This window comes from Gossypium hirsutum, chromosome D01 (assembly GCF_007990345.1).
Source record: "Gossypium hirsutum isolate 1008001.06 chromosome D01, Gossypium_hirsutum_v2.1, whole genome shotgun sequence".
NCBI classification, from domain to species: domain Eukaryota; kingdom Viridiplantae; phylum Streptophyta; class Magnoliopsida; order Malvales; family Malvaceae; genus Gossypium; species Gossypium hirsutum.
The window spans coordinates 10,851,147-10,864,233 of record NC_053437.1 but is presented as its reverse complement, the minus strand read 5'-3'; the positions used below and the strand labels follow the sequence as shown (position 1 = coordinate 10,864,233).

The 13,087-nt window shown below is 37.0% G+C and overlaps 1 protein-coding gene across 1 annotated transcript; it reads left to right on the top strand.

Annotated features, from left to right (window-relative positions):
• Positions 1–11,592: 11,592 nt before the first annotated feature.
• Positions 11,593–12,656, top strand: LOC107921266 (uncharacterized). The gene has a single exon (XM_016851139.2). The coding sequence runs from the start codon at positions 11,788–11,790 to the stop codon at positions 12,367–12,369; it is 582 nt and encodes a 193-aa protein (XP_016706628.1). The 5' UTR covers positions 11,593–11,787; the 3' UTR covers positions 12,370–12,656.
• Positions 12,657–13,087: the final 431 nt, after the last annotated feature.

Here is a 13,087-nt window from a genome sequence, read left to right as displayed (position 1 = left end):
TTAGAACTTTGACAATAGCTCTACATCCCCAAACCTTCAAATAATTAAGGTTTGGTTTCCTTTTCTTCCATTGTTCATAGGGGGTTATTTTAGTTTCTTTATCAGGAACTCTATTCAATATATGACTAGTTGTTAGAACAACTTCTCCTCAAAAACCTTGTCCAAGACCTAAATATGATAACATTGAATTTACCATTTCAGTTAAGACTCTATTTTTCCTTTCTGCTACACCATTCTGTTGTGGTGTGTAAGGGCTTGAAAATTTATGGACAATTCCAGTAGATTTAAAATAACTTGGATTATAGGATTCTCCACCTCTATCCAATCTCAAGCACTTGATAAATGATTCACACTGAAGTTCAACTTCAGATTTATAAACTTTACATTTATCACGCGTTTCATATTTTGAATGCAATAAATATACCTAGCAATATCTAGAATAATCATCAAATAAAATTAACAATATATTTCTTTCCAGCTAATACAGGAGTATTATGAATGTCATATAAATCACTATGTATCAAATCAAACAACTTTGATTTCCTTTTAACCTTAGGGAAAATGTTTCTTGTAATTTTAGTCAACATACATGTATTGCATTTTTCAATATTATTATTAAAAATAAGAATTAAATCTAACTTATGCATGTCATTCAATTTTTTACAATTTAAATGACCTAATCCGTAATGCTATAAACAAGAAGATTCAACCATATAAGCAGAAATAGTATTTTTATTCTTATTAATAATATTGAGTTTGAACATGCTCTCATAAATATATCCTTTCCCTATAAAAATTCCTCCATTAGACAGAATAAAGCTATCTGCCTCAAAAAAAAGTTTGAAACCGAACTTATTCAACAGACTTTCAAACACTAAATTCTTCCTGACTTCTGGTACATAATATACATCATCCAATGTTAAAACATTTCCAAAAGTGAATTGTAGTTCAACAGACCCTTTTGCCTTTGATTGCTGCAGTGGAAGAATTTCCCATGTACAAGAAATTGTCATTTTCACATTGTGTAAACTTTGTGAAAATGCTTGTCTTTATGCACATGTTTGGTTGCTACGGTATCAATCCACCATGCAATATCATCTTGTGTCATATTAATTTCTGATATCATTGCAATGAACTTTTCGTTATTATCAGCCTTAGAAGATGAATTCTTCTTTTAAAATCGACATTTATTTTTGAAATGTCCACTTACCACAATGATAGCATGAACCCTTTTGTATTTTTTGAGCTTAGGTGCTTTATCAGTCTGTTTCAACTTTCTCTTAGATGATTTAGTAGTCTGTACTTCCTCCGCAACATGCACTTTGGCATTTTCAGAATTTAGGTTCTGATCTTGCTTTTAATATTATTCTTCAATACGAAGATGATTTACCAAAGCCTCAAGAGATATTTCCTCTTTCTTATGTTTAGACTTCTTTTAAAGTCTCTCCAAGTATTATGAAGGACACAACAATCATTTCATCCATTTTTATATCATATTGCTTAAATTGATTAAACATTTTTCAATATCACGAAATTGTTTCATAACAGAATGTCCCATCAGCCATTTGATAATTATTGAAACGTCTAACAAGAAATTTCTTAATTGTAGCATCTTCGGTCATATATCTTGTTTCCAATTTGTCCAATAATTCCTTAGCAATGACCTCATTTTGGTAGGTGTCGAACAAAGCATCGAATAAACCATTCAATATGTGGCCTATGCATATGTAATCAGTATTTTCCCATTTTTGCCTTTCTCGGGTTGCTGTAACAGATTCGTTGTAACACCCCAAACCTGACCTAGACGTTATGGCCGAATCCGGAGATATCACAAAGAAGGGTTTAGAAACGAAGTTGATACGATAAATCATTCTAGCTTTATAACTCATATTCGCTTACTTCAGTTGTCAAAAGCATCATTTAAGTAAATAATTTTCCAAAACGTAATTTAAAGTGGAAGTTATAGAAAACGTTGTTTTTGAAAATCCCACTCATAATTTTGAAAAACCTTTATTTTCGTAAAAACCATGGTTTTAGATATATGTTGCAAATAAAATGTTAAAACAAAAATCCAAATCCCAAAATTTAACCAAATAGTCCGGAGAGTCCAATTATTATAAAACTCAAAAAATAATCCTTAAATTAAAATAAAAACCATAAACTTAAACAATTTACGAACTCATGGTCACCGTGAGGCTCTGTCACACCGATCCGCCTAAGTCTGTAGATTACCTGAACAGAACAAACAAATAGATATGAGTTTTCGTAATCTCAATGTGTAACCCAACAAAAATAGACATGCTATTCATACAGATATCACATACACAGTCAAATTCAGATTCAGACTTAAGTCCTTTACAAATTCAAATAACAGAATCAAATATGCAAAATAGATATACAGAATCTTACCCCTATCCTCTACACACCAACTCTAACCATCCCATCAGACCATATGGGGTTAGAAACACCACCAATACCTACACACCATATCGTGCCATTACGACACATATCAGATCATGTACAGCCATATAGGCGATGGTCGCTATACAGAACATTTCCTCTACATATACAAAACCCACCCCAGTTACAGATACAGATATAATAGATCCAGTAATCCCATGCATAACATGCTCATATATAGATGTCATATATATAATTAACAGAATAATCAAACATGCATAACAGTGTCCTACTCAGAGCAGAATATCAGAATATTATATCACTAAATTTTAGGGTTTGGTTAGCCTTTACCGACCCTACGGTAGGCCCACACGCCCAGATTGGCCTCACTCGTGTGACCCACATGGCCTGACCCAAAACCTATATGTCTGTATTGGCCGTAACTTACGGCAATGCCCTCGTCAAACACACAGCCGTGTCTAGCACACGGCCAAGCACACGCCCTTGTGATGTCGACAGTAAGGTTTTTCGGCTTTCATCGAAGCTCAATTTTCTGCGTTTTAGGAACACACTTGGTTCAATTTTGATGCAAAACACCTCCGAGCCACACAACACCTAAAATTGACCAATAAATCATCGAATTAGTCACTTAAATCGTTACTAAACCGAACTATATTGAAATATACAACCCTTTAATCCACTAAAATCTTTACCTTCGAACGAGTAACAGTGATTTCGCACAGTTAAAGCACCGATTGGAAGCCCCCAGCCCCTTGAACTTCTCCTAAGCACCATACGAACCCCATTAACCAACGATTAAGTAACAAAACAATAATCACACTCATCGCACATACCAGAAAAGCACAATGAACCCGAAATATCAAGATATAAAAATAAGATAGTAGATAGAAAAATGAAAAACAGAACCGCCAAAAGGAAAAGGAAGAAGAAAGTGGCAGAGAATAAAAAGAAATAAAATAACGTCACATTCTTTTGGGAATTTTTGGAAGAGAGAGGAAATTTTGAAAAAATAAAAAAGAAAATAAAATATGTTATCAAATCCCAACTCCCTCACTAGCCACTCAACCTCAACTATCTCAGAATCGCAGAACCACCGAAACTCTACCATGGAACTGAGCAAAAATTAACATCTACGCTTGCGCAAGGATTCGAACACAGAACCTCCAACATATTAACCCCTTACCACTCGAACCAGTAGTCTCATTTTAATATAGATTAATAGACAATTTTATATAAGCCCACTCAACAAGGGTAAGGCTTGGATAAAAAATAACAAAATTTGTTAAAAGTGGGACTTAAACCCAAGATCTCATACACACACCTAAAACACTTATCCACTGAAGTAGATACACTTTTGTGTTAGATATTTACTGAAATAAAAATAAATTATTCAGGGCATTACAACTCCACCCTTAAAAGAAATTCCGACCTCGAAATTTACCTGATCAGAACAGATGAGGATACTACTGACGCATCGAGTCCTCAGGTTCCCACGTGGCTTCCTCAGTGCCATGATTCCGCCACAGAACCTTTACTAACAAAATAGACTTTTTCTTCAGAACCTTAACATCTCGATTCAAAATCAGAACCGACTCCTCCTCAAAAGTCAAATCTAGTCTAACCTTGAACTCCTCAACAGAGACAACGTGAGATGGATTAGACTGATATAGCCTCAACTTTGACACGTGAAACACATAATGGATATGGTCTAACCGCGGAGGTAGTTCCAACTAATAAGCGACCGGTCCCACATGCTTCAGAATTCGTTACAACCCAATGAACCTAGGGCTCAACTTGCCCTTACGACCGAATCTCAAAACTTTCTTCCACGGAGAAACCTTAAGAAATACTAAGTCACCTATAGAGTACTCGATATCTCTCCTCTTCAGATCTGTATAAGACTTTTGTCTATTAGAAGCTGCATTCGGACGATCCCGAATCAATCTAACTTTATCTTCAGTATCGAAAACCAACTCAGTTTAACATAGCGGAGTACGACACTTACGACCATACAAAGCCTTGTAAGGTGCCATCTGGATGCTAGACTGGAAACTGTTATTGTAGGCAAACTCAGCTAGCGGCAGAAAATCCTTCCGACTACCTCAGAAATCTATCACACAACTCCGAAGTAAAACAAATATCTGAATCACCCTCTCAAATTGACCATCGGTCTAGGAATGGAACGCAATACTGAGGTCTAATCTCAAACCCAAAGCCTCATGTAATTTCTTCCAAAATCGAGAAGTAAAACAAGGATCTTTAACAGAAATTATCGAAACAAGAATCCCATGTAGTCTTACAATCTGATAAATGTAAAGTTTCGCAAACTTTTGTAGGGAGTAGTCCACCTGAATCGGGATAAAATGAGCAGACTTGATCAATCAATCCACGATGACCCAAACAAAATCCTTCTTAGTGGGTGTCAAAGACAACCCACTAACGACGTCCATTGTCACCCTTTCCCACTTACATAAAGGAACTTTAACGAGTTAGAGCAAACCCAAAGGCAACTGGTGCTCAGCCTTAACTTGCTGGCACGTTAAACAACGAGCAACAAAATTTGTAACCTCATGTTTCAAACTCGACCACTAGTACAATTCACAGAGGTCCCAATACATTTTATTACCATCGGGATACATAGCATAAGGGCTATTATACGCCTCCCTCAAAATTGACTGCCTCAGATCAGAATCATTCAGCACATAAATCTGTCCTCGAAAACATAAAACTCTATCTTTATTTAGCCCAAAATCATAAGTATTGCCATTTTTAATCTGACGAAATCGCAAACCCAGAGACTCATCCCTTAATTGCTTATCCTAAATTTGGTCAATCCAAGTCAGCTTAACTTGCAACTCGGCTAACAAACCTCTTTAATCAAACAGACTAAGACAAGTGAACATCGCCCTCAAATCATTCATCGTTTTTCGATTAAGAGCATCGACCACCACATTAGCCTTACCAGGATGATACTCAATCGTACAGTCATAATCTTTAAGCAGCTGAATCCATCAACACTGTTTAAGATTCAACTCTTTTTAGGTAATAAGGTACTTGAGGCTCTTGTGATCAGTGTAGATGATACACCTTTCACTATACAGATAGTGCCTCCAAATCTTTAACGCAAAAACCACAGCAGTCAACTTGAGATCATGCGTCAGATAATTCTTTTCGTGTGTTTTAAGCTGACGGGACACATAAGCCACAACCTTACCATCTTGCATCAGTACGTATCCCAAACCGACATGCAATGTATCACTATAAACCATAAACTCTTTACCAGATTTAGGCTGTATCAGAACAAGAGCCTAAGTTAGAACAGACTTGAGCTTTTCAAAGCTCGATTGTTGCGCATCAGTCCAGACAAAAGGAACACCCTTGTGCAGAAGATTAGTCAAAAGAGCTGCAATCAAAGAAAACCCCTCAACAAAATGCCAATAGTATCCCGTAATACCCAGAAAACTATGAATCTCAGATACACTCTAAGGCTATTTCAAATCAAGCACTGCCTCAATCTTTCTAAGATCAATTCGAATCCCTTTAGTAGAAACTACATACCCCAGAAAAGTTACCTCCCCCAACCAGAACTCACTCTTGCTCAACTTAGCATAGAGTTGTTTCTCTTAGAGTATCTGAAAGACCAGTCTAAGATGCTCATTATGCTTATCCTCGTATTAGAGTAAACCAGAATATTGTAGATGAAGACCATGACAACTTGATCCAGATATGGCTGAAGCACTTAATTCATCAAATCTATGAATGCAGCCAGAGCATTCGCCAAACCAAAGGGCATAACTAGGAACTCTTAATGCCCATAACGAGGCCTAAATACAGTCTTATGAATATCCACTTCCTTGACTCTAAGCTGATGATTCCCAAAACAAAGATATATTTTTGAGAACACATAATCCTTCAGAACTGATTAAACAAATCGTCGATCCTCGAAAGTGGATCTTATTCTTCACAGTCAGTTTATTCAACTGTCGATAATCAATACATATCCTTTTTTTTACAAATAGAAGTGGTGTCCATCACAGAGACATACTAGGGTGAATGAAACCACGATCCAGAAGCTTTTAAAGTTAAGCCTTAAGCTCTGTAAGCTCCTTCGGTGTCATACAGTATGGTGCGATGGACACTAGAGTTATACTCGATAAAAGCTCAATGTCGAACTTAACCTCTCAATTCGGAGGTAAACCTAGTAGCTTATCAGGAAAGACATTCAAAAAATCTCTCACTGTTTTGATATCTTTGATAGAAAAGTCCCTAGAAACTGAAACACTGACGAAAGCCATATACACCTCACACATTTTTTGAACTAATTTCTCAGCAACAAGAGCGAAGATCACATTAAACATATAGTCTCGATGCTCACCAATCACAACCACCACCATAGTCGAGCAATCCAAGCTAACTCGGTGCTCCCAGTCCATACCCAGAATCAAGTCAAACTTCCCAAATGGTAAATCCATCAGATTTGCTAGAAATACAATCCCTTGCACTTCTAACGGAACATTTCTATAAAATTTATTAACCCAAACAGACTGCCCCAACAGACTTAGTACATTAATCTCACTAGAAGTGCTCTTAACAGAAATCCCCAGGTTTTCAAAAATAGTACTAGCTACACAGGACTGTGTAGAACCTATGTTTATCAGAGCACTATAAGGTACATCAAAAATAAAGAACATACCTCTGATAACATTAGGAGCGTCTTTATCCTCTCGGTGTCAAGCAGCATAAACTAGTACAGGCTGCCTCGCCTCAGTCTAACTAGCACCTCTGCCCGGAATTCTCTACTCTCGGCTCATACCATTACTACCTCTAGCCGGTCCACAGCCTCTAGGTAGCTACTGAATTTCCCTCTAAAGCTGTACTGAACCCGATCCTGAAACTTTATCTGATCTGTCTGCTGTCGACACTTTCTAATCCGATGCTTCAAAGACCCACACCTCAAACAAGTCTCTAACCTCCTTCAACACTTGCTCGGATGGCGACTACCATAATCCCCACAAGGCTGAATCCTAGTAGGGGCAACAGGAACCCCCACTCTAACTGGCCTATCAGGTTTGGCCTGTTTCTTAGGCTTCTGAACAGAACTAGAGGGCTCCGAATCCCTCTTATTCTTACCTCTCTCTCGGTCCTTATTCTGGCGCTCCATGCGCTTAACCTCTTCGACGATCTTTGCCTTATCCACCAGAACTTTGAACTCTTGCTCCCTCTATGGAGCAATCAATACCCTTAGATTATCCTTCAAGCCATCCTCAAAATAGACGCACTTCTTATACTCAGACGCCACTCGAGCGTAGTGATTCAACCTCAGAAACTCGACCTTATACTTGGCCACAGATCTATCACCTTGCATGTGATTCATGAACTGACGTCTACGAGCATCTACATAGCTTGTCCCTACATACTTTTCCTAAAAAATAGTCTTGAAGAAGTCCTAGTTCAGATGATCAGGTTGAGTACCCTCCTCAACCTATAACTACCATTGATATGCCTCGTCACAAAGCAAAGAGACAGCACCCTTAAGTTTCTACTCAAGAGTACAGTGGATGTCGTTCATGATCCTCTCAGTGGCCTCAAACCAATACTCAGCCACAGTAGAGGCGACTACAGTAACACCCCTAAACAGCTCAGCACCATTAGACCGGAGTCGTTCAGTTATCGACCTATCGCCCCTAGATCTAAAATAGGATCTAACGACCCTCTCTAATACCCTCAACATGGCTTGGGACAATGCGTCATCCCCAGCCGAACGACTTTGAGACCCAGTCTTAGTAGCAAACGAAATCGGTGTCTCACTCGTGTCTAGATTTGGTATACTACCCAGAGAGAAATACTCAGCTCGAGCCCCCTACAACCTCTACCACACCTACGAATACCAAGACCGCGAGTTCCACGAACGCTCATCGTAGATTTCAAATTTTTTCTACATTATAAAATTTTATGTATAAGTTCTAGTATTTATTAGTAGATATTTTATGCGTAAATTAACAAAAGTTTAGATATGTTTTCAGAGGTTTCAGCACAGTTTCAGAAAGTACTAACTACAGTTTTTTCAGGATATTCTATCTAAGTTCATAAATACTTACAGGATCGACTTCGGAGACTCGGTGTACCACATACTTTCTCAAGATTATCCAAATTATTTGAAAATCAATTCTTTTTGAAACATAATTTTGGAACCCAAAATTTTACAGCCCGAGTTTTGCAAACCTAGCTCTGATACCACTAAATGTAACACTCCAAACCCGGACTATACGTTATGGCTGAATTTGAAGATGTCACAAAGAAGGGTTTTAAAACGAAGTCGATCCGATAAGTCATTCCAGCTTTATAACTCATATTTGCTTACATCAATTATCAAAAGCGTCATTTAATTAAGTAGTATTCCAAAACGTGATTTACAGCAGAAGTTATAGAAAATGTTGTTTTTGAAAACCGCACTCGTAATTTTGAAAAACCTTTGTTTTTGTAAAAACCATGGTTTTAGATATTCGTCATAAATAAAATGTTAAAACAAAAATCCAAATCCCAAAATTTAACCAAATATTTCGAAGAGTCCAATTATTACAAAACTCTAAAAATAATCCTTAAATTAAAATAAAAACCATAAACTTAAACAATTTACAAACTCATGGTCACCGTGAGGCTCTGTCACACCGATCCGTCTAAGTCTATGGATTACCTGAACTGAACAAACAAACAGATGTGAGTTTTCGTAAACTCAGTGTGTAACCCAACAGAAATAGAGATGCTATTCATACAGATATCACATACACAGTCAGATTCAGATTCGGGCCTAAGTTCTTTACAGATTCAAATGATAGAATCAGATATACAGAAACGATATACAGAATCTTACCCCCATCCTCTACACACCAACTCCAACCATCCCATCACACCATGTAAGGTTAAAAAAACCCACCCGTCCCTACAAACCATATCATGCCATTACGACACATATCAGATCATGTGCAGCTAAGCTGCCAAAATATAAGCGATGGTCGCCATACAGAACACTTCCTCTACATATACAAAACCCACCTCAGTTACAGATACAGATATAACAGATTCAGTAATCCCATGCATAACATGCTCATATACAAATGTCATATATATAATTAACAAAATAATCAAACATGCATAACAGTGTCCTATTTAGAGTAGAATATCAAAATATCAGATCACTAAATTTTAGGGTTTGGTTAGCCATTATCGACCCGTGTAGGCCCACACTCCCAGGTTGGCCTCACTTGTATGGCCCACACAACTTGGCCGAAAACTCACATGCCCGTGTGGCATGCCCGTTTGGGCTCACACAGCCACACCCGCACCACCACACGGTCGTGTCTTGTACAAGACCATGCCCTCGTCAAACACACGGTCATGTCTTGCACACAGCCAACCACGCGGCCAGGCAAACGCCCATGTGGCATTGACAGTAATATTTTTTGGCTTTCGCCGAAGCTCGATTTTCTGCATTTTGAGAGCACATCTAGTTCGATTTTGATGCAAAAACACCTCAGAGCCATACAACACCTAAAATTGACTAATAAATCACCGAATTAGTCGCCTAAATAGATACTAAACCGAATTACATCGAAATAGACAACCCTTTAATCCACCAAAACCCTTACCTTAGAACGAGTAACGGTGATTTCACACAGTTAAAACGCTGATTGGAAGCCCCCAGCCCCTTGAACTTCTCCTAAGCACCAAACGAACCCCATTAACCAACAATTCACTAACAAAAAAATAATCACACTCATCGCACTTACCAGAAACTCACAATGAACTCGAAATATCGAGATGCAAAAATACGACAACGAGTAGAAAAATGAAAAACAGAACCACCGGAAAGAACAGGAAGGGGAAAGTGGTAGAGAACAGAAAGAAAGAAAATAACGTCAACCATCGAAACTCTGCCTTGCAACCGAGGAAAAATTAACATCTATGCTTGCGCAAGGATTTGAATACAAGACCTCCAACACCATAACCCCTTACCACTGAAACCAACAATCTCGTTTTAGTATAAATTAACAGGCAATTTTATATAAGCCCACTCAACAAGGGTAAGGCTTGGACCAAAAATAACAAAATTTGCTAAAAGTGAGACTTGAACCTAAGACCTCATACACACACCCAAAACACTTAGCCACTGAAGCAAATACACTTTTGTGTCAAATATTTACTGAAATAGAAATAAATTATTCAGGGTGTTATATTCGTTTTCATTCTCTTCTGGTCTTAGAGTATAAAAAACATAGGCAATCCTCAAAGTTGTTAATAAGAAGTGTATATTTTTCTGCCATTGTCGGAAATTTCCACCATCAAAACGATCAAGTTTGACAAAGTTGAAAACCAACTTCTTTAGTGTTCCATTTTCATGCTTTGTGGTAGTCATTATGAAGTATAACCTTAAAATTGTTAGTACAAATCTCCGGTGAGGAAAACTCGAACACATGATCAGAACTTGAACAGAAAATAAAGAAATAGGACAAGGCTCCAAGGCGAGTATCAAGCCACTATCTTTAATGTTATATTCTCCCCTCCTATATTCGGTGTGCAAAAGAGTTTCAAGTAAATTAACCTCGAGGATACAATGAAACCAATGATTATTTACGTTTTGCATTGACGAGAATAGCCCACTAAGCACTGAGCAGTTTATAACAAGAAACTCAATTCCTATAAAGAATTTCTGCAGTAATTCTTTATACAATATCTAATAATATTAAAAGAATAGAGGAATGATAGAAAGAATATTAGAACTTGTTGGTGTGATTTCCAAATGAAATATCATTCCTATTTATAGGAATTTTCATGTTTCTTCATAGATGCATCTTTCAATAGGTGTCTGTTTTGAATAATAATGTCTTTAAAAAGACACATATTATTCATTTAATATTATAACTATTCAAATAATATTGTTTGAATAGTTATAATTTTATAAAAAATCAAGTGATGTGACTCTTAACCAATAATAAAAAGATTTAACTTTTGATTAATTACACCATTTCATTTATAGTTATTGAAACACAATAAATATTTGGAAATGGAACGGAATGGAAATGAAATTTGAAGAGGAAGCATCAAACAGGTTCTTGCTGCCGTGGATATCTTTTTGTACTTTTGTCGACTGATAAATTTATTTACAGCTATGCAACCATCACCGTTAATAAATGATACAAATCCACTAATATATGAATCCTCTTGCTTTTCTTTTGTTCTATATATATCTTCAAAAGCTTCTTCTTGGTCTCTACTTGCAGTAACTCAAACACCAAATCCTTTCCTTTAAGCTATACCGATCAATCCCAAATCCATTTTTTCCCATTTCATTTACTAGGGAAGGTAGCCATGAACAAGTTCAAGAAATCTCAAATTCTGACACTATCTATTGTAGCAGCACTTTTATTAATTGCACCACTTTTATCTTCATCCTTGAGGCCAACTTATCTTTACTTTATCCTCAATCTTCTTATCATATCACTCGGAGCCGAAGCCGGGTTAGGATTAGTGTTTTCTAGGCCTTCTTATGCTGCAGCAAGACCAGATACAACCCAAGAAGTTAAGGGTAGTGTTGAAAGTACAGATGTTGCTGCTCCTACAGCAAGCACTGAAAAGAAAGGTAATAAAGTTGTTGGGAAATCTGTGTCTGAGAAGAAGATCATTGTTGGGTCTATCAAGGTGGATAAAGTAAAGAAATGCCCTTCAACTCCAAGCCTTTTCTTTATAGGAAGTGGAGAAACTGAAGCAGAAGCTGTTAATAGGGAAGAGCTAGAGATGGAAGAAGAAGAAGAAGGAGATGTTGGAGGGCTTAGTGGACCTGAGTTGTTTACCAAAGCTGAGATTTTCATTGGCAACTTCTACAAGCAGTTGAAGATGCAGAGGGAAGAGTCTTGGAAGAAGATCCATGGATCTTATCAAAAAGCCTTTTAAGTGATCTACTGCTCTACAAATCTTCAGCAGATCATATAGTATTATAATTATCTTGGTCAGTATAGATAATGCATGATTTTCTCTCATTTTCCTGCTTGCCAAGCAGGTGAATGGATAGTCTCTTTCAGGCACTTCAAACCATATTTCACCTTGAGGAGTCATGAAAACAAGAGACAATAGATTTCCAAGAGTTGTACATATATATAATATTGCAGATATATAATTTAGGATTTTGCCATATTTGTAACATAATTTGTTAAAAATGTTAAGAATATCAGTTCTTGAAATTTGATGGTACTGGTGTTTGCTCAAGTAAAATTAATATTTGACCCGTTTATCTGACAGAAAATAACATAGACTGGTCAACTAACCAATGAGTTTCTTACCTTAAAGAAAAAGTTCTATAGTAAGTACTCAGTAATCTCTTTTGCTATGTTGATTGATATAATAGAGTCTTCAACAAGCTTTTAGTGCAAGTAAACCCGAGATTTAGCTAAATGGTTTCAGCTTTAAGAACCGATTTGAGATTCAAATCTCGACATCTGCAGTCTCCTTTCATATGAAAAGTGTACAAGTTAATGCAAAGGCCACAGTAAGCATGTAGTGTAGGTTGATTCACCCTCTTCATCCAGACAAATTGTCAATTGATGGTAATAAATGCAGGTGCCAGATGCTTTGCTTGACAAGAAACCTGTTCAGCAACCTTTTGGTGACCATA

Bases quoted from the DNA above. Each gene is read 5' to 3' on its own strand.
- LOC107921266 (XM_016851139.2), top strand. From the start codon at position 11,788: ATGAACAAGTTCAAGAAATCTCAAATTCTGACACTATCTATTGTAGCA.